Here is a 21,819-nt window from a genome sequence, read left to right as displayed (position 1 = left end):
ACCGCAGCGCACAAAAGCCAGGACCAACAGGCTCCAGGACAGCTTCTTCCTCTAGGCCATTAGACTGATCAATTAATGCTGACACAACTGGTTTTCTATGTTATACTGATTGTCCTGTTGTACATACTATTTATTATAAATTACAATAAATTGCACCTTACACATTTAGATGGAGACATAACATAGAAGATTTTTACTCATCTATATGAAGGATCCATGTAATAAAGTTAATTCAATTCCTACCAAACAACTTATCTTTGGGATGAAGAAGAAAACCAGAGCACATGGGAAGAAAAACTTGTGTACTACAGGGAGAGCTTGCAAACTCAAAGACAGCACCACAGGTCAGTACTGAATACAAAGCTGCTGACCAGCCCACTGCTCTCCTTTAGCTCGCAGCATTGTTGTGCTGCTCTCCTTTAGCTCGCAGCATTGTTGTGCTGCTCTCCTTTAGCTCGCAGCATTGTTGTGCTGCTCTCCTTTAGCTCTGCCCACTTAACTTTCAGACAAATACATAAACTTCTAGCCTTAAAGGAAAGAGAGATACTAGCAAAATCAAATTTAGATAATCCAGAACTTACGGTCTCTGTCCCCATGGTCTCAGTTATGTTGTTAAGGAATCTGTGGTTGCTTGTTCACAGGTAATGGTACCTACATGAATGAAAACCAAGTTATTAGTTAGCATCAGATCTGTACAGCCATTAATTTTCAAATAAATGATTTTTAACAATCCTTTATCTGCATCCACTATAGTTCAGATAATAGTTCTCTCACCCTACCAAAAAAATGTTCTAGGTTCATGTCCCACTCCAAAGACAAATCCAAAGGACATCTACCCCAAATGACCATTAGGTTCAGTAATCAAATTCCCAGACCCTGCAATGTATCCCAAATAAGCCTGCACAGTTCAAGCTCAACTTGTAGTCAAAATTTCCTCATGGGTAAAGACATGCTATCTTTGCCTTTCCAAACGCTGATAGGTCCTGTCTCTCAGAAAGCCCTCCAAAAATTTCCTTGCCACTGATGTTAGAATCACTGACCTATAGTTTGCTTGTTTGTCCTTGCAGCCTTTCTTAAATAAAGGCACTAGCCACATTCCAGTTTTCTGGTTTCTCATCAGTGGCTAGCTAATGCATTTTAAAGAAAGGATGCCACAATGTTCAGCAACAACCATTACAGAAAACCATATTCTTGTAATGAAGCCTAGCGTTCTTATCTAGAAAAATAAAGCATGCATCTGTGAAGTAATTCAGCTCTTCAGCAATACCATTTGATGCCTGGGAATATATTTCATTGTAATTAATTTTCTAAAGACGTATAAGGCCCAAGACAATGTAGGGAGAAGTCAGAAAGATCTTAAAAGCATCCATCAAACTAGCAGTTGGTCAGGTCTATCAAACATTTTAGAATGTGTAACTTTATGACCATTTTATTCTAATCTCTCCAAAATAACAACCTAGCTTATGTAGGCCATCAAGTCTATGCTAGTTGCCAGAGCACATGAATTGGTCTAAATTTCACAGCATTTATTTCAAAGTAAAACATGAGGAAATCTGCATATGCTGGAAATTCAAGCAACACACACAAAATGCTGGTGGAACTCAGCAGGACAGGCAGCATCTATATGAAGTACAGTCGACATTTCGGGCTGAAGACTCATCAGGACTAACTGAAAGAGGAGATAGTAAGAGATTTGAAAGTGGGAGGGGGAGGGGGAAATCGGAAATGATAGAAGACAGGAGGGGGTAGGGTGAAGCTAAGAGCTGGAAAGGTGATTGGCAAAAGGGGTACAGAGTTGGAGAAGGGAAAGGATCATGGGACAGGAGGCCTAAGGAGAAAGGGGGAGGAGAGCACCAGAGGGAGATGGAGAACAGGCAAGGAGTGATTGTGAGGGGGACAGAGAGAGGAAAAAAAGGAAAATAATAAATAAATAAGGGATGGGGCATTAAACAACTCCTTATATTCTGTCCGGATGGCCTCCAACCTGAAGGCATGAACATTGATTTCTCTAACTTCCGTTAATGCCCCCTCCCCTTCTTACCCCATCCTTTATTATTTCCCCCAACATTTTTTCTTCTTTTCTCTCCGTCCCTCTCACACAATCACTTCTTGCCTGTTCTCCATCTCCCTCTGGTGCTCCCCTCCCCCTTTCTTTCTCCCTAGGCCTCCCGTCCCATGATCCTTTCCCTTCTCCAGCTGTGTATCCCTTTTGCCAATCACTTTTCCAGCTCTTAGCTTCATCCCTCCCCCTCCTGCTTTCTCCTATCATTTCAGATCTCCGCCTCCCAAATCTCCCTATCATTTCAGATCTCCGCCTCCTAAATCTCTTACTATCTCTCCCCTTTCAGTTAGTCCTGACGAAGGGTCTCAGCCCGAAACGTGGACAGTGCTTCTCCCTATAGATGCTGCTTGGCCTGCTGCATTCCACCAGCATTTTGTGTATGTTATTTCAAAGTAAAGTTTATTATCTAAGTGCATATATGTTACCATATACTACCCTGGGATTGATTTTTATTTTTTTTAAAATGTCTTCTATGGTCTCTCACATGTCCACTTACATTTAGTACATTTTACATATTTCAATTGTGACTTTTGATTATATTTTATACATGGGAAGGACAATTCTTCACTCATGCACAGATCTCCAATTACATAGTAATGCCACTTTGAGTACGTATTTGCAAAACAGTGACTAGAAGTGATTTTGTTTTCTTTAATTTCCATTTTAGCTCTGTCTTTCATCAAGATTGAAGGTTGTCTATAGTTTTTTAAAAATCTTTTGCTTACCAATCTAGCAGTCATTCAGTGCTGTTCATGAGCAGTTACTAAAATACCAGTAACCCTCTATAATAACCAGGCTTTCAGCCTACTTTGTGAACTTGGCAGTCTTAATTCATCTATCACAACTCATTAAGATTAGAAGCTGTTCTTACTCACAAGCCCACACATTACCAGATAATGCCCAGAAATACAAGTCTCAGATTTCCTTTTTAGCCTGTCTTAAGAAACTCATTTAAAAAATTAATGAAAAAGAAACTCCCACTTGATGGTTATGATGAATTGTTCCAAATATTCAGTTTCTCTTAATCAAAAAAGTTAGTTAGCACTTAATGTGTGACAACTTATCAGATTTGTGTCTCTAAACTGGCTGCTATTTTACCTGTAAATGATACTTTTTCTGACCAGTATTAGCTTGGACAAGGTTGAAAGCATATAGAGGATGGGAACAGTGTGATATCAATGCAAGTATTACGCTATATTTAATAGGTAAAGAATGAAGGCCCAAATGTCTTGTCATATAAAAAATGATACAGTAATAGGTAATTAAAGTTTAAAATTCAACTACATACACAACAATTTTCTCCAAGATAGAAAGCTCTAATTTTAACTGAGTAATGATTGGACAAGTGTCTTTTCACCTATTAAGAATCATAATCAGGTATATTACCACTGATATGTGCCATGAAATGTGCAGTAGCAGCATAGTGCAAGACAAAAATTACTGCAAACCACAAAAATGTAAAAGAGGAATAATGAAATAGTGTTTGTGATTCAGAGAACAAACATGATTTAGCTTTATACATATACAAATAACTCCATAATGCTTGTCAAAAGTAGCTGCACACCACAAGGTAATAGAGGCCAAACTAATGGGTTCATTCAAAAAGAATGACAGATTTCTTGGTACTTAGGAGATCCACATATATAGGAATAATGATATTTGGTAGGTTAGCCATATCTTTGGTGACTGGCTGAGCAGGCAGACCAGATGGCTTATACATAGTGTTATTTTTTATGATCTTTTGTTTTTAATGAATCAGAGCCTGACTGGACTTTCTTTTCCTCCTCTATACCTAACCTGACCATCAATGCAAAGATAATAATCTCCAACATACTTTTGGTCAAGTGGGTTAATTCAAATGCCTGGAAGTAACTTTGCAAGGTATTTGGAGAAAGGCAGAAAATATATTATTCCTAAAATATATCTTTGTTTAGTACTTAGCAAATCCAACCCAAATCATACAAAATAGAACATATGCCCGATCTGAAGACAGCTCACCACAACTTGATTGTGTATGCCTGGCTTGGTTTGGGTAGCCAGGCTTCAAACTTCTTAGTAAAATACAAATAGTGGTCAGGAAGTAGATTACATGAAGAGTGATAAGATCATTTGAACTTTTAAAGTAAAACATGGAATCATTCCAAAGACTAATACAAATAAGATTTCCTAGCTGCCCACTCTAACAAAAGCCAACTATCTTTTCTCACCAGCATCCATTTGGATGTTTATCAGAACATAGCTCAAAAGTTCAAAGTAAATTTATCATCAAAGTACATGTCACCATGTACAAGCCTGAGATTTATTTTCTTGCAGGCACACTCAGTACATCCAATAATCTTGCAATTGTTTTTATTTAGAAAGTGCTCAAAGTTCCAATGGATTCATTCAACAATGGAGTATCTTTTGCATTGGTATAAAGCAACCTTATGAACTGAATGAATACTATTGCATTTCCAAAGTCAGTCTAGAAAGTACAAAATTAACTAGAGTCAGTGACATCATAATTCCACCTATGTTCAACTTTGATTCCTACATTTTAAACACAGACACTCATGCAGTCAATGCAGAAGGCAGATTCTCAGCAACAAAAAATGTAGAACTTAAACTTTTTAATGAGAGTTCATCAAAAGACGTTTAGTCGGATTAATAACACCAACAAACCCTTACCTTAAGTCAGTTCTAAAGATGTAGAATCTAAATAGACAAAAATAAATCTTGGCAGACAACTGCTTTACAAAGTGATATATATTTGGAAAACTCCAACAGTTAAAATAATGATTGAAATCTTCAGAAGCACTGTAATGCATATAGATGCAGTCACTGAACAAGGGTTAACGGCTTGAAAATTATTTCTGGGCAAAAGTGTTTTTTTTGCTTTGCTGTGTGTAATGTAATGCTTTTGTCCACTGACACTTGTAACTCAGATTTATTTTTCTTTTGATAACACAATCAAACTCAGATCCCAGTGTTGAACTGTCACCCCAATTGTAGACCACCAACAATACAGAGTTAAGGAATCAAAATGTACACTTCCTAGATAACAACTAAACAATTAAATATAATCCTAGGACACTGAGGTCCACAATGCAGTGACAAAGATAAGCCATGGACATGGCTTGCTTCAGAGATACTTGCCACTGTAGTGCAGCATGGTAGTATAGCAGTTAGTGATGGCACTATTACAGTGCCAGCAGCTCTGGTTCAATCCTGTTGCTGCCTCTACACTCTGCTCATGACAATGTGACTTTCCTTTGGGTGCTCAGGGTTCCTCCCACATTCCAAAGATATAAAGGTTAGTAGGTTAATTGGGCAGCATGGGATTGTTAAGGAAGGGTCTGTTACTGTGCTCTATCTTTAAGTAAATACAAATTTTAATGGCTTCTGACTGAGCATCCCTCAACCACCATCACAAATTCAGCAAATAAAAAATGTGCTATAATACAGTGTGATCTCTTCTCCGTGGATTGTCACATTGTCGTGGTGGAGAAGCTTGTGTGGTCCTGAGATCCCAAGAGTGATGCCGTCTGGAGCTATGCTCCTGGTAGGGTCACCCATGGTGGTAAGGTCGAGGGTGAAATCCCTGACAAAGAACAAACCAACCAAGACCTCAACAGTGGAACAGGCGGACGAAGTTACTTCAAACTCAATTGCTGTGAAGGCGGATGAAGGCTGCAACAAATCCATCAGCTCCAATCGTCGTGGCTTCCGTGCCATTGGAATCAGTTGGTCGATTTGTGAAGTATCGTGAGCTTCTTGGAGTGCAACATCAAGTACACATTAAACAAATACACGCACAGGTGTCTTTGCTCTGTGATAAATCAACGGATCGAAGACCATCATCCTCGACCTCAAGGGATAGCCACGACAACTGTGTGATCGAAGTCCCATTATTTTTGAGATTGTCTTATTGTGGATAAAGCCAATTCAAATTAACCTCAATTACAGATATTTTAAGAATGATATAAAAGATTGGCAGTGCAATGCAAATTATACTAGATCAAGCAAAAGGAAGGTGCTCCAACATCCTAACTTTCTCAGAAATTTAAGGAGGCTCAACTTGTCACCAAACATTCTACAGATGGACTGTCAAGAGTATCTTGATGAGTTGTTTTATGATCTGGTATGGCAATTTGAATGCACAGCAACAGAAACTGCAGAGAGTAGTGGACACTGCCCAATACATCACTACCATATCCCTCCCCACCATTAATATCTACATCTATCAAAGATCTCCACCATTGAGTCATGTCATCTTCTCAGTTATCATCAAGCAAGAGATACAGAAACCTGAAGTCCCATACAACCCATTTTAAGAATAGCTTCCCTCCAACCAGTCCACTGTTGAACCAACTGCTACAACCCTAATCACTATGGTTTAGCAACACTATGAACACTTTTGACCTCTTTACACTAAATTGACTCGCTTTCATTCTAAAGTTAGTTCCCATGTAAAAATTTTGTTAATTTTTTTGTGAATGTTGCATGTATGCTATGTGCCTGTAATACTGCTGCAAAGTTTGCATCTGTGCATACATGTGCATATGACAATAACTAACTTTTGAAATAAAAACATGTTTACAATACTAACACAATAGGAAGCAAAGTTTGACTTATTTGAAACAAATTAGAGTTTATTATGCCACAGACTACACCCTTGTCTAAGCTTTACTACAATTAATGATTAACCAAACTATATCTGCAGTGCATAGACCAAAAGAACAGGATTCTTTTATTGCAGACTTGTCAGTGCTCCAGATCATTACACACAAAGATTCACCAAAGGCTGCTTAACAGTAGCACATAAATTCAGAGTCAGAAATGAGGTCTCATTATATATTCTATAATCCGGAATCTGAAATACTTCCAGCCCCAAGCATTTCAGATAGAGTACTCAGCCTGTATAGCTTTCTGTTGAACTCACTGTGTTTTTTTGCAGTTGGGGTAAAGTTACCTTAATTTTTAAAGGTGCACCTTCCTGGTGCTTGATATTGTAGCCTTTCTTACAGAAATAGATTCAATAGGCATAGAAAGTTAATTATTTTTTGAGCATGTGAGATCGTAAGCAATTAATCATTCAGAAACTCAAATTAGGGTTGATCAGCATTGTGGGAGCTTTCTTCCATGGAAATTGGGGCCAAACTAGAGATTTTCACACCATAGTAGTATGGCACACTAGAAGAACAGCTGTGCTACTTTTTCCATAACCTACTTCTACTATGCCTACGACAACCCTAATTCCTTGTCAGCTAGAATTAAAATCACGCTTTGAAAAACTGGAGTGAATTTTATATGCCCTTATCATAGCAGTTCGTATTTTCTTAAAACACATACTCGCGTTTTCTGGCTGCTGAACCGAGTTGAGAGATTCAGCTAGATCACTTAGGTAAAAAATCTGTTCCTCCTCCTGTATGATTTTAAAAATGAAGTCCCTGTGAGAATTCTCTCATCAGTACTAAGATTTTTAAAGACATTCCATTTATTTAAAGTTAGCTACGAATTTAAATACAGTATTCCCCTTTCCCCATAAATCCAACTCAGATTCCACAAGATAACTAATGTGGCTTCTCCGCTTATGTGCATTATAATGTTAACGCTGTTCATGCAAGCGACCAAATCTCGAACGACGAGAAATGTTTTTGCAGACTTTCGGAATACTATTCACAGCCACCAACCAAATACACGCACTCCGGTTTTAGATCCTGCACTAACTACATGTACACATTTACATTTATAGTTTACGCAGACGAATGTTACACTATCGGTATCTTTCAAACTCACCGAACAATCGGTTTCAGTGAAATTGCTCAGGTTTAACCAGCTCAAATGTTTACTTTCTGAAGTATTTTAACTGCAATGCCTATCACGCAGGCAAAAGCAGGCGTAGCTGTATATCGCAGGACGTGTCAACTCCCCATTCCAAAACGACGTGTCCTACATGTACGAACAGAACGTGAGAGACGTGGCCAGGATGGATCCTCTGCAAACCCACGGGTACATGCTAATTTCTTCAAACTAACACAAACATTTGGATCAAACGAAGGCCAAAATTTAAATCTCTCTGGCATCGGGTTCATTCCAACCGCGAAATGCACCTTTAAGCATTAAGGCGTGAGCTTCAGAAAACTTACCGGCACCGCCAAAACCTCTCGGTTCAAAAACAACTTTTGACTGGGCAACGTGTTAGATTAGTTCCATTGTCAGGATCGGCAGCGCCGATTCGCAGTCCACTTCCAAGTAATACTTGAATCAGTGCCATGACGAAATGACATCCCCACTTCAAATTTTAGCCGTCATCAGGATATCAGCAGGTTACAAACACCGAGTCCCACAAACCTGGATCCCCACCCCCACCCCCACCTCACGTTCAGCCAAACCACTTAGATACAAATCATTTAATGAAGTTGGTGAAAGTGACTGGACAAATCTATATTCAGACAAATTTATTTTCTGAATATAGGTCCATGACAGCTTTGCACTTGCAGTCATCTGTCCTTTATCACCAATATTAAACTCTTATTCAATAATAGTTTAGCAAATAATTCCCTGCTCCAATAACAAAATTCCAGTTCCCCAAATAAAATATTATCATTGGGTTAACAAAAAAAATTTGGCTCACTTTTGAAATTTCACCAAGTGAGAGGTTCAGTGAAATTTATTAACAAGTTAATTGGACAGCTGTTGAAAGTAGCATTTCAGAAATACTAAGAGTTAATGCAGAAACAAAGGTGTACAAACAAGCTACTTTGAAGTTAGGAGGCCAGATTGTTCATTATCCTAAACGAATAACAATTCTTGAAAGGTGAGGGCGGACTAGACAAGGGAGTCCACAATGCCAGTTACATACAAGTAAAGAGAAAACAATTTGGTGTCCTGGAGAAGACAGCCACAATCAGCTCAGCTGGCAATCAAGAAACTGCAGATCCAAGAGATGAGAAATAAAAACTGAAAGTGTCAGGAATACTCTGTAGGTTAGTCAGCACAGCACAAAAGCAGCAAAGTTAATGCATCCTGGCATTCCCCCTTACTGTCCAGTCCTGATGAAGGCTCGCAGACTGAAACCTTGACTGCTTACTCATTTCCATATGCTACCTGACAGAACATAGAACAGTACAGCACAAGAACAAGTCATTCACCCCACAATGTTCTGCTGACCAGCTAAAAAGCAAATCAAAAATATATGAACACTAATCCCTCTAAACTACACAGTGTCAATATTCCTCCATCTTCCTTACATCTATTGCCAATCCAAATGGCTCTTAAAAGCCTCTAATGTATTTGCCTCTACCACCATACCAGCAGTGCATTCCATGTATCCACGACTGAGTAAAAAAAATTATTCCTCACATCCTCTTAAACCTACCCCCTCTCCCCTTTCAATTCATGCCCTCTGGTATAAAGCATTTCAACCCTAGAAAGCAGATACTCCCTGTCTACTCTATGTCTCTCATAATCTTATAAACTTCTATCAGATCTCCCCTCAGCCTCCGGTGCTCCAGAGAAAACAGCCCAAGTTTATCCAGCCTCCCATGATAGCACATGTCTAAACCAGGCTGCATCCTGATAAACCTCTTCTGCACCCTCTCCAAAGTCTCAACATCCTTTCTATAGTGGGGTGAGCGGAATAGTGTGCAATACTCCAGATATGGTCTAACTAGAGTTTTAAAAAGTTGCAACATAACCTCGACTTCTGAACTCAAAGCCTTGACTAATAAAAGCAAGCATTCCATCAGCCTTCTTAACCACCTTATCATCCAGTGTAGCCACTTTGAAGGAGCTATGAACTTGGATCCCAAGATCTCTCTGCTCAGCAACACTGTTAAGGATCTTGCCCTTTAACAGTGTACTGCCTCCTTGCATTTGCCCTATGGTTGGGAGTGCAACACCTCATTTATCTGAGTTAAACTCCATCTGCCATTTCTCTGCTCATATTTGTAACTGATCTATATTGCACTGTATTTTTACTAACCAACCCATCTAGATTTTCATCCAGGGCATCTATATACATCACAAACAGCAGAGATTCCAGCACAGATCCCTGTGGAACTCCACTAACTACAGACCTCCAGCTTGAATAAGTCCCTTCAACCACTACATTCTGTCTTCTATGTGCAAGCCAGTTCTGAATCCAAACAGCAAATTTGCTGTGAACCGATGCATCTTAACCTTCTGGATTAGGCTCCCATGAGCACTTTGTCAAATGCCTTACATTCACTGCCCTACCCTCGTTCAATCTCTCTTGTCAACTGGTCAAGGAAAAACTCACAGAATCAGGTTTATTATCACCGGCTTGTGACGTGAAATTTGTTAACTTAGCAGCAATTCAATGCAATACATAATCAACAGAGAGAGAAAAAAATAAATAACATAATAAAATCAATTACATATATTGAATAGAATATTTTAAAATGTGCAAAAACAGAAATACTGTATATTAAAAGAGGTAGTATCCAAAGCTTCAAGGTCCATTCAGGAATCGGATGGCAGAGGGGAAGAAGCTGTTCCTGAATCGCTGAGTGTAAGACATGACCTGCCCCACACTATGCTATGCTGACTCTCCCTAATTAGTTCAAAGTAAAATCTATCAGAGTGCATACATGTCACTACATAAAATCCTGAGATTCCTTCTCTGCAGGCATACTTAGCAAATCTATGGAACAGTAACTGTAAACAGTATCAATAGACAAACTGCACAAGTGCAGACAGAGATAAACAGCAATAAATAACAAGCATGAAATAATAATATAACTGGCTGTAGCTATTCTCTTTTGATCAAAAGCCTGATAGTTGAGAGGTAACAACTTTTCTTGAACCTGGTGGTGTGAGCCCTGAGGCTCTTGTACCTTCTACCTTGATGACAGCAGTGAGAAAAGAGCATGGCCTGGGTAGTGAGGATCTTTGACGATGGATGCTGCTTTTCTATGGAAACGTTTCATGTAGATGTGCTCAATGGTTGGTAGGGCTCTAACCATGATGTACTAGGCCAAATCCATTACCTTTTTGTAGGATTTTCCACTCAAAGGCATCTGTGTTCCCATACCAGGCCATAATGCAACCAGTCAGCACACTTTCCAGAACACATCTATAGAAGTTTGCCAAGGTTTTTGATGATATGCCAAACCTCCACAGACTCCTGAGGAAGTAAAGGTGCTGCCATCCTTTCTTTGCAGTAATATTTATATGATGGGTTCAGGACAGGTCCTCAGAGATAGTGACACCCAGAAATTTAAAGTTACTGACCCTCTCCACCTCTGATCCTCCTATGGTTACAGGCTCATGGACCTCTGTAGAATTTAGGACAGAGAAACCAATCAGTTACTTGGTCTTACTGACATTGAATGAAAGGTTTTTGTTGTTATACCACTCAGCCAAGTTTTCAATCTCCCTCCTTTGTTGGATGTATGATGAATCAGCACAGTGATAGCAGCAAACTTGTACATGATGTTGGAGTCACACAGTCATGGGTGTAAAGCAGGTACAGCAGGGAACATTCTCCCTTGTTCCCTTCTGAAACAGAAGTACAACATTAGCCACTCAGTCCTCTGAGACCTCACCTGGCTAGAGAGAACACAAAGATACTGGTCAAGGCTCCAGCTCCTTCAATAACATGAAGTAAATCCCATCAGGCCCTGGGGACTTACTCACTTTAACACAGAGGTCCAACACTTAGTCCTTGATCTCTAAATCCCCTAACATATTTCTACACTCAGCACTGATCTTCTGGTCTTCCACATCTTTTCCCCTTGGTAAATACTGAAGCAAAGTACTCATTAAATACCTCACTCATTTTCTACATCCAAACAAATGGGTTCCCCCTTTATCCTTGAGCGGTCCAATCTTCTCCCCAGTTATCCTTTTATTCGATGCATGTATAGAATACCTTGGGATTCACCTTAATCCTACTTGCCAAAGACTTTTCATTGCCCCTCCTGGCTTTCCTGATTCCCTTTAGTTCTGTTTTGACTTCTTTATACTCCTCACCCACTTCGTTTGATTCTGACTCCTGAAGCTTTACATTTCCTTGAAAAACAAAAAAATTCATTGCCACGCTGGAGATCCAAGGTTCTCTTATCTTTCCATCCCTGCCCTTCCAACAGGAACATGCCTTCCCTGTACTATGTGCAATTGATCTTTAAACATTCTCCACACGCCTGATGCGGACTTGCCGGAGAGAAAAAAAAGTGTTCCCAATTAATTCTTCTTAGTCCCTGCCTAATGCCCTCGTAATTTGCCCTACTCCGATTTAAAACTCTCCCACAAGGCCCATTCCTATCCTCATCTTTAGCTATCCTGAAAGTTAAGGAGTTGTAGTCACTTTCCCAAACTGCTCACCCACTGGTCAGTCACCTGGCCAAGCTCATTACCCAAACACTAGGTCCAGTACGGTTCCTCCTATCATTGTACCATCCACATTGCGTTCAGAACAGTTCCTGGATACACTTAACAAATTCTGCCCCATGTAAACCTCTTACCCCAACAGTTCCTCCAGCATTGTGTTTCAGATTGATTATGCTTATTAGAATTGGAAAAGTGGGAAAATTCCTTTTCAGTTAATACTGGTGTGGCAAATCAGACCAAAATGAGGCGATGGATGTTTTGCGAGGCAGATAGTGTTACATTTCTCCTGATGTTTAGGATTCTCTGTGTGCTACAAAGATCATGAAAGCTCTTTTTACTTTGAGCTGTCATGGACTCCACAAGCTAGGGACAACTAATACTTTTTTTCACCCTTGGCTTTGTGAACATTGTATTTCTGTTTCCTTTGTCACCATCTGATGAGCAGGGCATCTGTGAGGAAATGTGGCCAACAAAAGGCTCCTTTTAGAAATCTGAGTACTTCAGAAGCATTACAGGTGCTGTACATGGAAAATGCCATGATAATTACAAAAAGGAGCACTGAAATATCCACAGGCAAGGACACAACGTTAGTGCCTAATACCACATTCCCAATGTGTGGGTGGGGGAGAACTGCGATTGCGAGAATGACTACAGACAACTAATGAAATGCTGTAAGCGCTAAATACAAACATTGCTGCAAATGTTACAAACAGGAGTACGACAGACTGATTATTTTAAATATTTAAAAGCATTTGCTGCACTTTAATTTAGAATTTGTCTAAGTAAAACCCTTCAATCATTGTGAAACTGCAATTGTGTTTAAACCACATGATTCAAGTAAAAACATGTTACTTGCATTCAATGCATATTTTCTTAGGGTGTGTTTCTTACCTGGCAAGATTCATTTTACATTGATTTTCATAGAGCTAATCACTTCTGATGTAATTTCTTTACAGGCTAGGCTGCACGAACGACTCAAAGACGCAAAATTATCTAACAATAGCAAGTTGAGCTGGCAACTACTTTTAATCACAATGATATTTGAAGAGGCTGCCAAATCTTTGATTTTGAATATTAAAATAATTCAGCTCTTATACTGCAAACAAGTTCAATACTAGGTACGTTTCACAGGTATTGACATTTTAAAAAGTAATAATTTGCTGTTCAGTAGGACAGAAATTAACAAATTTTTCAACATACGCCAGTGATATTAAATCTGATTAACTAGAATATCTAGACCATAGCCAACTTCAAATAGGCATAAAGATTCAAGCTCATGAGAATAATATCAAAAGACTGAAAACAGGAAATAGCGTTATAGCATCTATTCAAATTATAACTAAAAGTGTGAAGAATTGTGCAGTTAATACATTTGTCTTAAACACTATTGTTTTAGGGATTTTCAAAACATTTCTCCTTAGAGCATGACAATTTATCTTTTATTGGAAGAATTTAAACAAGTCGCTAGGAATAAACATTTCATTACTTCACCATGAGCTACACCTTGTACCTACGGACAGAGTGGTCCATACTCCATTATAGTTAATGGCTAGCAAATGAAATTAGAATTTGATTACAGAATGTACTAATACTGCACAGTAAATCTTGCCCTACTAGTTAAATTCTGTTTAGTGTGCCGTATGAAATTGATCACTGATGACTATTGTATTGAAACTACCAAGTATGGGTGTTCTCATCAGGTCACATCACCATAATCTTTTATGGTGTACTGACAAGTGATCATATGGACAGAAACAAACATTAAAAAAGACTTAAAACGGCAGTGTAGGTAACTACAACAGGGAGAAAGGCCTAGACACTCAATAACCATTGTTTTTCCTCCTAGCATTTATTAAACAAATATTGACCTTCCTTAAAATAACACCCATTCTTGAGTCATTTTACATCATTGGAAACTCAACTGAGTATTTCGACATGGAACAAGCTTCTGCATACTTGATGTCTTTCTGTACTTGAGCCACACTTGATGTCATTGTTGTGCAACATTTAATTGCAAGATTGGTGGGCATAGACCCCCCCAAAACTGCCCAAGTATCATGGGTTATTCAGATTTTTCATAGCCACATTTTTCCCCTGCAGCTGCCGAGTTTAAAGTGCTATTAAACTCAGAAAACTTAAGATTGTATGCTCATTCCATTAGCACCATTAAGACGAGAGTTCCATTTCCATTTGAGAATTTGGAAAATATTCACAAATGGATACATGCAATGCAACTACAAGATTTGAAACCAGGCCAGATACAGACATGGACTGGAATCCCAAGGGAATTAAAAGGCTCACAAGGCTCCTTTCACCTCTAGAATCTACAGGGATCCACACAATTACAATATCCCTAAATAGGGATGTCACCAAAATGCCAAGATTTACAAATGGCATTCAGAGAGATTCAAGACTAGTGACTGTAAGTGCAGCCTTGCACCCATGCCTGGATTGTTTGACCAATCAATGTCAAGGTTACTATCATATTCAACTTTCTCATTCTTGGAACTGCTCCAGGCAGCTGACCTTTGAAGTCTGTTGCTCATTGTAACATGATCTGGATCACTAATGCACTACAGACTAGGAGAAGCACTTTCCTGAAAGTGTTTTGCACCACAGAAAATCTTCCTTATTAGATTTGTATAAAAAGTCTGCGTGAACCTAAACGCCAGACATTGATATTGATGCTCAATATCAAATAAGGAAAGCAAGAGCAGAATCTTGTAATCAAGGTTGCATTTATAGGTTCTCCTTCAATAGGAGATATACTATTAGGTATCACTAACATCAAAGTGCCTACTATTTTCCAAACAAAAGGCCTCAAGAATGATGAAATATTGGTATTGATGCTATTGTGGCAGCTTGCAGTTCTTTGAATTGCAGGATTTGATCTCAAAAGTATTTATTCCAATGGCAAGGGATGAGACACAGTGGCATGGGTTTCCTATTTAAGTGTCACTTCTGTAGTCATGAAGACTAGAGTTTCATGGACACAGTTATCAATGTGCAAACGATGCATGACCATTCCTGATGGAAACCTCACCTGTTCATTGGACAGAAGCCAAGTGCCAAGACTTAGTTTACAAATAAATGTAGTTAAATTTCAGTGCCTCATGTAATGGAAGACCTCCACCCAATCAACAGGCACTGGGCAGACATCAACCACAGAGCTACCTTCAAAAGAGAGAACATTTTCTTACCGTCATTACGATGAATACCTATGCCAATGCAAAATGGGGATTAACCATACTCAATGACCAAATCAGATATTGAGCTGGAAGGAACTGCAGTACAGGTAATGCAACCACACATTCTCTTGCACAGTTTGTTTCAGAGTTTCATGATCGTAGCATGCTCCATCAGCATTAAAAAATACTGAAGAAAGCTTGCGTCACAGAATACAGAAGCATGTGATTGTGCTGGATGGCCAGGATGAACTTTTCCCCAGAAGGGCTAGTTTCCAAGTGTTGCAGCCCACCAGGAGTAATGACAAACTTAGAAGATGGAAACTGAACTTACAAGGGTGAAACCAGAGAGCTTTTGTTTAGAAATCTCAAAATGTTCTGGAGTGAAGACTAGACTTCCTATCTCTATGTTATTGGACCTCTCACTGAACTGGACAAGCAATTAGTGCAGAATGCTGTGTGAAATAGGTCACATCACTATCACAAACCAGCTCCACCTGCTCCCTGATAATTGTATTGTGGTCCCATGAGGCATCACTGTTGCTGAATAGCAGTGAAGAGAGCTGACACTAGTTTCTAACCAGATCTAAAAGGAATGGCCCAAAACTGCACTGAGAGAGGAATTTTAAATGACCATGGTCTGTGCACCCATTGAAATAGAAAGCTACACCATCAGCCACCATGGTAACAGTGGTTGTTAGAAATTCATGCATCACCTCCAGAACACAAGTGATGCAGGCCTGGCTACAATTTATATTGCAACGTACTATGAGGTATGCAAAATGAGCTTCTCTGTCGTTCATCATCACCTATGAATTGCCTGACAAAGTGCTGAGTATTTCACTTTATACCCTCAGTGGCATCTTTATTTTTATTTTAGAGATACAGTGCAGAACAGGCCCTTCTGGCTCAACAGCACCTGCAGCTCGCAGCACCCAACAACCCACCTAGTTAACACTAGCCTAATCACAGGACAATTTACAACTATGTATAACTAGTACGTCATTTACTGTAGGAGAATCCTGAGGAAATACACGTTTCACAGCGAGAACATACAAACTCCTTAGACAGTACTGGAATTGAACTTCAAACTCCAGAATGCCCCGAGCTGTGATAGCGTCACACCAACCATCATGTATATTATAGTTACCTCATAACCAAGTAGTACACTGAACTAGTACACTGAAAATAGTAGTGTACTAGTTTTCACGCCTCAGTCTTTTATTGCCTCTTAGAAATGCTTCATGCTCTGGAGTGTTTCAAGCTCAAACAGATTCTTACAGATCCAAGCACATCTTCCGTCCAAATTCAGGAGTTCCATTGCTGCGCGACATAACACTTTCCTTTGCATATTGCCCGTAGCATCACCAGGTGTTCAATAAAAAGAATGCACCATGGTCAAAGGTCTTAGGTAGGTTGATTAAATTTTTTTTAAAAGCAATTTGGGAAATTAAATTCCAGGCAAGTATTACATTACCACACAGAAGTCACAAAACTAAAACTAAAACAAATCAAGTTATCAAGTTTGTGAAGTGATTCATTCCAGGAATAAAACTTGTAGTGTCCACCTGAACCAAGAGCACCATAAAAAGTTCTTTAAAATTTTCAATGGGAAGATTACCACTCTAATCTCTTCAGTTAATATTAAGTTGTAAACAAAGTTCTTGCATTTCATTCATAATCTTCACATTCTGTAAACACAAACCTCCAGTATGGAGCAGTCTGAAAAGGTTTGAAAAAATATTTTATTAGAATAAACACATAGGAGGCAAAAGTAAATAAATCAAACTGCTCCGAGGAACTCTGAACCAGGCAGCATCTGTAGAAAGAAACTGACACTCAAAACCTCAGGTTGAGACCCCTCAGGAAGTTGTGGCTGAACAAGCTATTAAACATTCCCCAGACACCGGTGTCTTTAAATATAAAGCAATCACAAAATCTAATCCTTAATCCCCAACCAAGCAACAAATGTTTTAGTGTACATGAAATTGGAAAATGTTTAGGATGAAAAATGTACCAATAAACTGTACAACACTACAGATTGCCTACCTACAGGAGCAACACAACAAAAACTGTTACAAATGGTACATTTACTGAATGACCTTCCCCATGTCCACCTTTGCAAAAAAAAACACCAAATAAAATGGAGTGTAGAAAGGCATTTGACAAAGTCCAATAAATAGTCTGTTGCAAAAGATTAAAGCATATGGGATCAAGATTGGCCTGTTAATTGGCTTGGTGTTAAGAGGTAAATGGTTGTGCTAACAGGATATTTTTCTGACTGGAAGCCCAAGACCAGAGGTGTATCAAGGAACCAGTGCTGGGGGCCTTTGTTGTTAGTAACATACACTCAGTAGCCACTACATTAGGTACAGGAATGGAATCTGGTATAGTCTTATACTGCTCTAGACCATCCACTTCAAAGTTTGATATATTGTGCATTCAGAGATGATCCTTTGCATGCTGTTGTGGCTGTGGTGATAACATGTGGCTGTGTTATCCTCGCCTTCCTGTCAGCTTGAAGCAGTCTGGCCACTCTCTCTCTCTCTCTCTCTCTCATTAACAAAGTTTTTCTACCCACAGAGCTACTCACTGGGTTGTTCTTTTGTTTTTCCACACCATTCTCTGTAAACTCTAGAGGCTGTTGTGCATGAAAATCCCAGCAGTTTCTAATACACTTAACTTAGCCCATCTGACATCAACAACCATTCTACAGTCACTGAGATTCCGATTCTGATGTTTGGTCTCAACAACTTAACCTCTTGACCATGTCTGCATGCTTTTAAGCATTGAATTGCTGCTACATGATTGGCTGATTGGATATTTGCATTAAGGTGTACCTAATGAAGCGGCCACTGAGTGTGTATTACCGACCTGGACATGAATGTAGGATGGACAATTTAAGTTTATGGATGACATGAAAAGTAGTAATGTTGTGGATAGGAGGAAGGTGATCCAAGGCCTCAAAAAGATAGATCAAATGGAAAGTTGAGCAGATCGCTGACAGATAGAGTTCAATCCTGACGAGTATTAAGCAAGATTTCCAGAACAAGGGTAGGCTAAATGGTAAGCTAAAGGGATGTTGATGATCAGAGGGACCTTGAGATTCAAGCCCATGGTAAATGGATATGGAAACAGTAAATAAAAGTAGTGAAGAAAGCACATCATGCTTTCCTTCATAGGTCAGGGCATAGACTATAACGTGTGGGAAGTTATGTTGCAGCTCTATAACATAATGGTTAGGCAATACCATGTGCAGATACAGTCACCATATTACAAAAGAATGTGATTTTCACTGGAGAGGGGGGCAGAGGAGATTCACCAGGATGTTGCCTGGATTGGAGGACTTCGTTGGATTGGCTTTTGCCCCTCTCCCTTCTCAGATCACTGATTTTGTGATTGCTAGTGTATGTGCTGCAATTGGCATTAAGGCAAATAAAGCCAGGTTCTCAAAGCACGGAAGGGAATCTTGTGATTTGAGTATGGGTACAGGCTACAAGAGCCTCACACTTGGTCTGCCATTCAATCAGAAAATGGCTAATACGAGTGTTCAAGGACCATTCATAAATAAATATTCAGGAAAAAAAAGTCAAAAGCAAGCTGCTAAAGAATGATCAATAGATGCAAGGAACGATTTCCCCAGGGGAGCAGTGATGGTCTCAGGCTTTTGAGCGAATGAAAAGCAGCTTCCATAACATCGACTAGGAGGTAATGTGCAACCACAGGACTGAGCAGTCCGGCAACACATGGGACAGATGGCGTCACTAGTTCCCAGTAACAACCTGCATCCACCACACCAGCAAAATGCACCCTTCAGCCCCACATATCAGAACTGTCCAGCACTCACATTAACCTGCCCAATAGCAGTCCTCAGATGCACCCTCTGCACACCAGGAACAGGCAATTAGTTGTCGCAATAACAAACGCTCCCACTGGCTTTCAAGCTCAGCAGCAGGGAGCTCAAGTGGATGTCTTTCTTGACTAGAGTATACACCCTGTGTGTTGGACTAGATAACCAGGAGCACTCTTGATAAATCAGTGCTCTTCAGTACAGCACAGTCTATATAGGAGAAAGCAAGGGTAGTAGTTGAAACCAAGATCATATCAACCACCATCTTGCTGAATGTTAGAACATCTGAGTACCTCAATGCCTGCTCCTATTTTCAAGTCACACAAGATTTTTGTGCACTGTGCCAATCAGAAAAACTGATCTGATTTAAACAATTTCCCCACAGTAAAGGAAGGCAACTTCAAGTTACAGGTTATGCTTCAGAACACTAAAAAAAGTTTTTTTTAAAAAGACCAGGCCTGCTAATTTGTGTATTTTATTTTATAAGTGGTGAATCAGCTGAACATTCTGTTGACAATGAAACATACAATTCTGTACACCTTCCTTTTCCAAGGCAATTTTTCATTCATCTATCTTCTTATGCATGTGAAATCAATCCACATTCCCTAGAAGTGAAGCTCAAAGTATGACTGTGATACAAGTTGTGTGTAATATTTCCACCAGTTCAAGCATATGCTGGGGATTCTAGAGTCGTTCCATACTAAAGACTATTCTACAAATGAGATGGTCATGTTGCACCCTTATTTGGGTTATGATCAGCAGGAAAATTAGATAATTCAGATTATACAGAAACAGCTCCAGGCTCAATTCAAATGTCACCGCCCCTTACCACCCCTTCATATTCCTCACTCAGAGGTGCTGATCTGCTCTGGAAATACTTTCACTGCTGCCTCCCATAGTGTTCAAAATTCATTTATATGATAAAAAAAAGTCTTCTGAGACTTACTCAATCAGCAATGTGCAAATTGACATGGACCCTTTGTAGTCAAAATAATTCAGTGTAATACATTCACATGCAGTACAGTACTTAAATTTCACACTAATTCAACTTAAAATACATTTCACTTTCCTCTCACGCGTGGAAAAAATATCTACAGAACAGCTTGGATCAAAGTCCAGACTTCTTTGAGTTGATAGCCTTATAAACAACTTCACAGGTTTTTTTAAAATTACTTGAACCAGTTATATCCCAGTCCCACAAACAATAGGGTCCTTTTTAAAAACATCGCTGCAGCTATACAGATGTGTAACACAAGAAATAATCTCAGAAGTACAACAGTACCACACTGATAAAAATTATGCTTTCCTCCACTACTCCCAACCCCCCCCCCCCGGTAATCTTTGACAGTTTTGGCAACAGTATAATAAGTTTACAGAAGTAATGGAGGGTGGGGGGGAGAAAGAGAAAAAAAGTATGTCAAGCAACTACATAGGTTCCCTTGTTTGGTGAAACAAGATTATATTTGCAAATCTTACTTTCAATATTGAATACTCTGAAATTCAAACATTTCTTTACCAGAATCCACAAGAAAAAATATGACCCATGACAACTTAATCCATTCATGAAAATAATTTTATTAACCACTTCATATTTATTAGATGTCAAAGAGGAGTTGCCTCCCATGTTGTATTCAAGAGAAACTCACTTTCCATATTTTCTGATTACTTTCTTAGAATAATGTTCCCTAGTTATTTGTCAACACACCCAAGTCTTTCTAAATTCATTTTATTTTCTCTCTCCATTCAAATATCTTTTGCTAACAGGTCAGTTTTCACCTCGTTTCCTTGAGTTCTAAACAGTTTTTTTTTTCCAATGTTAGCACAATGTTTCAATGTCCACCATTGTAATCACTGCTGTAAGAACTTACTCAAATCATACCTATGGTTGTATGTGAATGATCTTAGGTTGTCTTACTTCTGTATAAAATCACCTAGCCCCCCCCCCCCCCCAAATAGCAACAGTGTGCACTTACCCTCCTAAATGCCTACTGTACTACAGGGCTATTTTGTGTTCCATTACCAAGATCCTTCATTTACAATTTCTCACTATATAAAAATGCAACTTCATTATGCTTCCTGCCAACATGCTAAACATTACGTTTGCCCAGTTTACTCCATCTATCACCCTTTTACTTTTGAAAACACCCCACCGCTCACTCAAACATTGTACCATCAGCAAACTTGAATACATTATGCTGTACACAGCTGAGCACTAGACTCATTCTAGTCATCCAGTAGTATATCAAACTGAGAAAAAATCTTTCTATTCTGAGTGATTTCTGCATTTTAGCCAAACTATGTGGCTCTGAATGTTTATTTTGTGTAGCAACTTTTAGTAAAGCATCCATGTCTTCTGAAATGCAGACACAAATTATCTAGTGAGATCC

The 21,819-nt window shown here is 39.2% G+C and overlaps 1 protein-coding gene across 4 annotated transcripts in view; it reads right to left on the bottom strand.

The window, feature by feature from the left end:
• Positions 1-21,819, bottom strand: part of mtmr4 (myotubularin related protein 4) — a 139,041-nt gene that overhangs the window by 99,695 nt on the left and 17,527 nt on the right. For 2 of the 4 annotated variants that reach the window (XM_073053604.1, XM_073053607.1), the window contains exon 2: positions 582-651. In XM_073053604.1, coding sequence (XP_072909705.1) covers positions 582-596 — 15 coding nt within the window. In that variant the 5' untranslated portion in view covers positions 597-651. Of the gene's footprint in view, positions 1-581; positions 652-7,840; positions 7,989-8,190; positions 8,300-21,819 lie in introns of those variants that run through there. The other 2 variants (XM_073053606.1, XM_073053605.1) reach the window with 2 other exon arrangements.

The sequence above is a fragment of the Hemitrygon akajei genome, chromosome 8, assembly GCF_048418815.1.
Source record: "Hemitrygon akajei chromosome 8, sHemAka1.3, whole genome shotgun sequence".
Classification (NCBI taxonomy): Eukaryota; Metazoa; Chordata; class Chondrichthyes; order Myliobatiformes; family Dasyatidae; genus Hemitrygon; species Hemitrygon akajei.
This window is presented reverse-complemented; position numbering and strand designations above follow the sequence as displayed.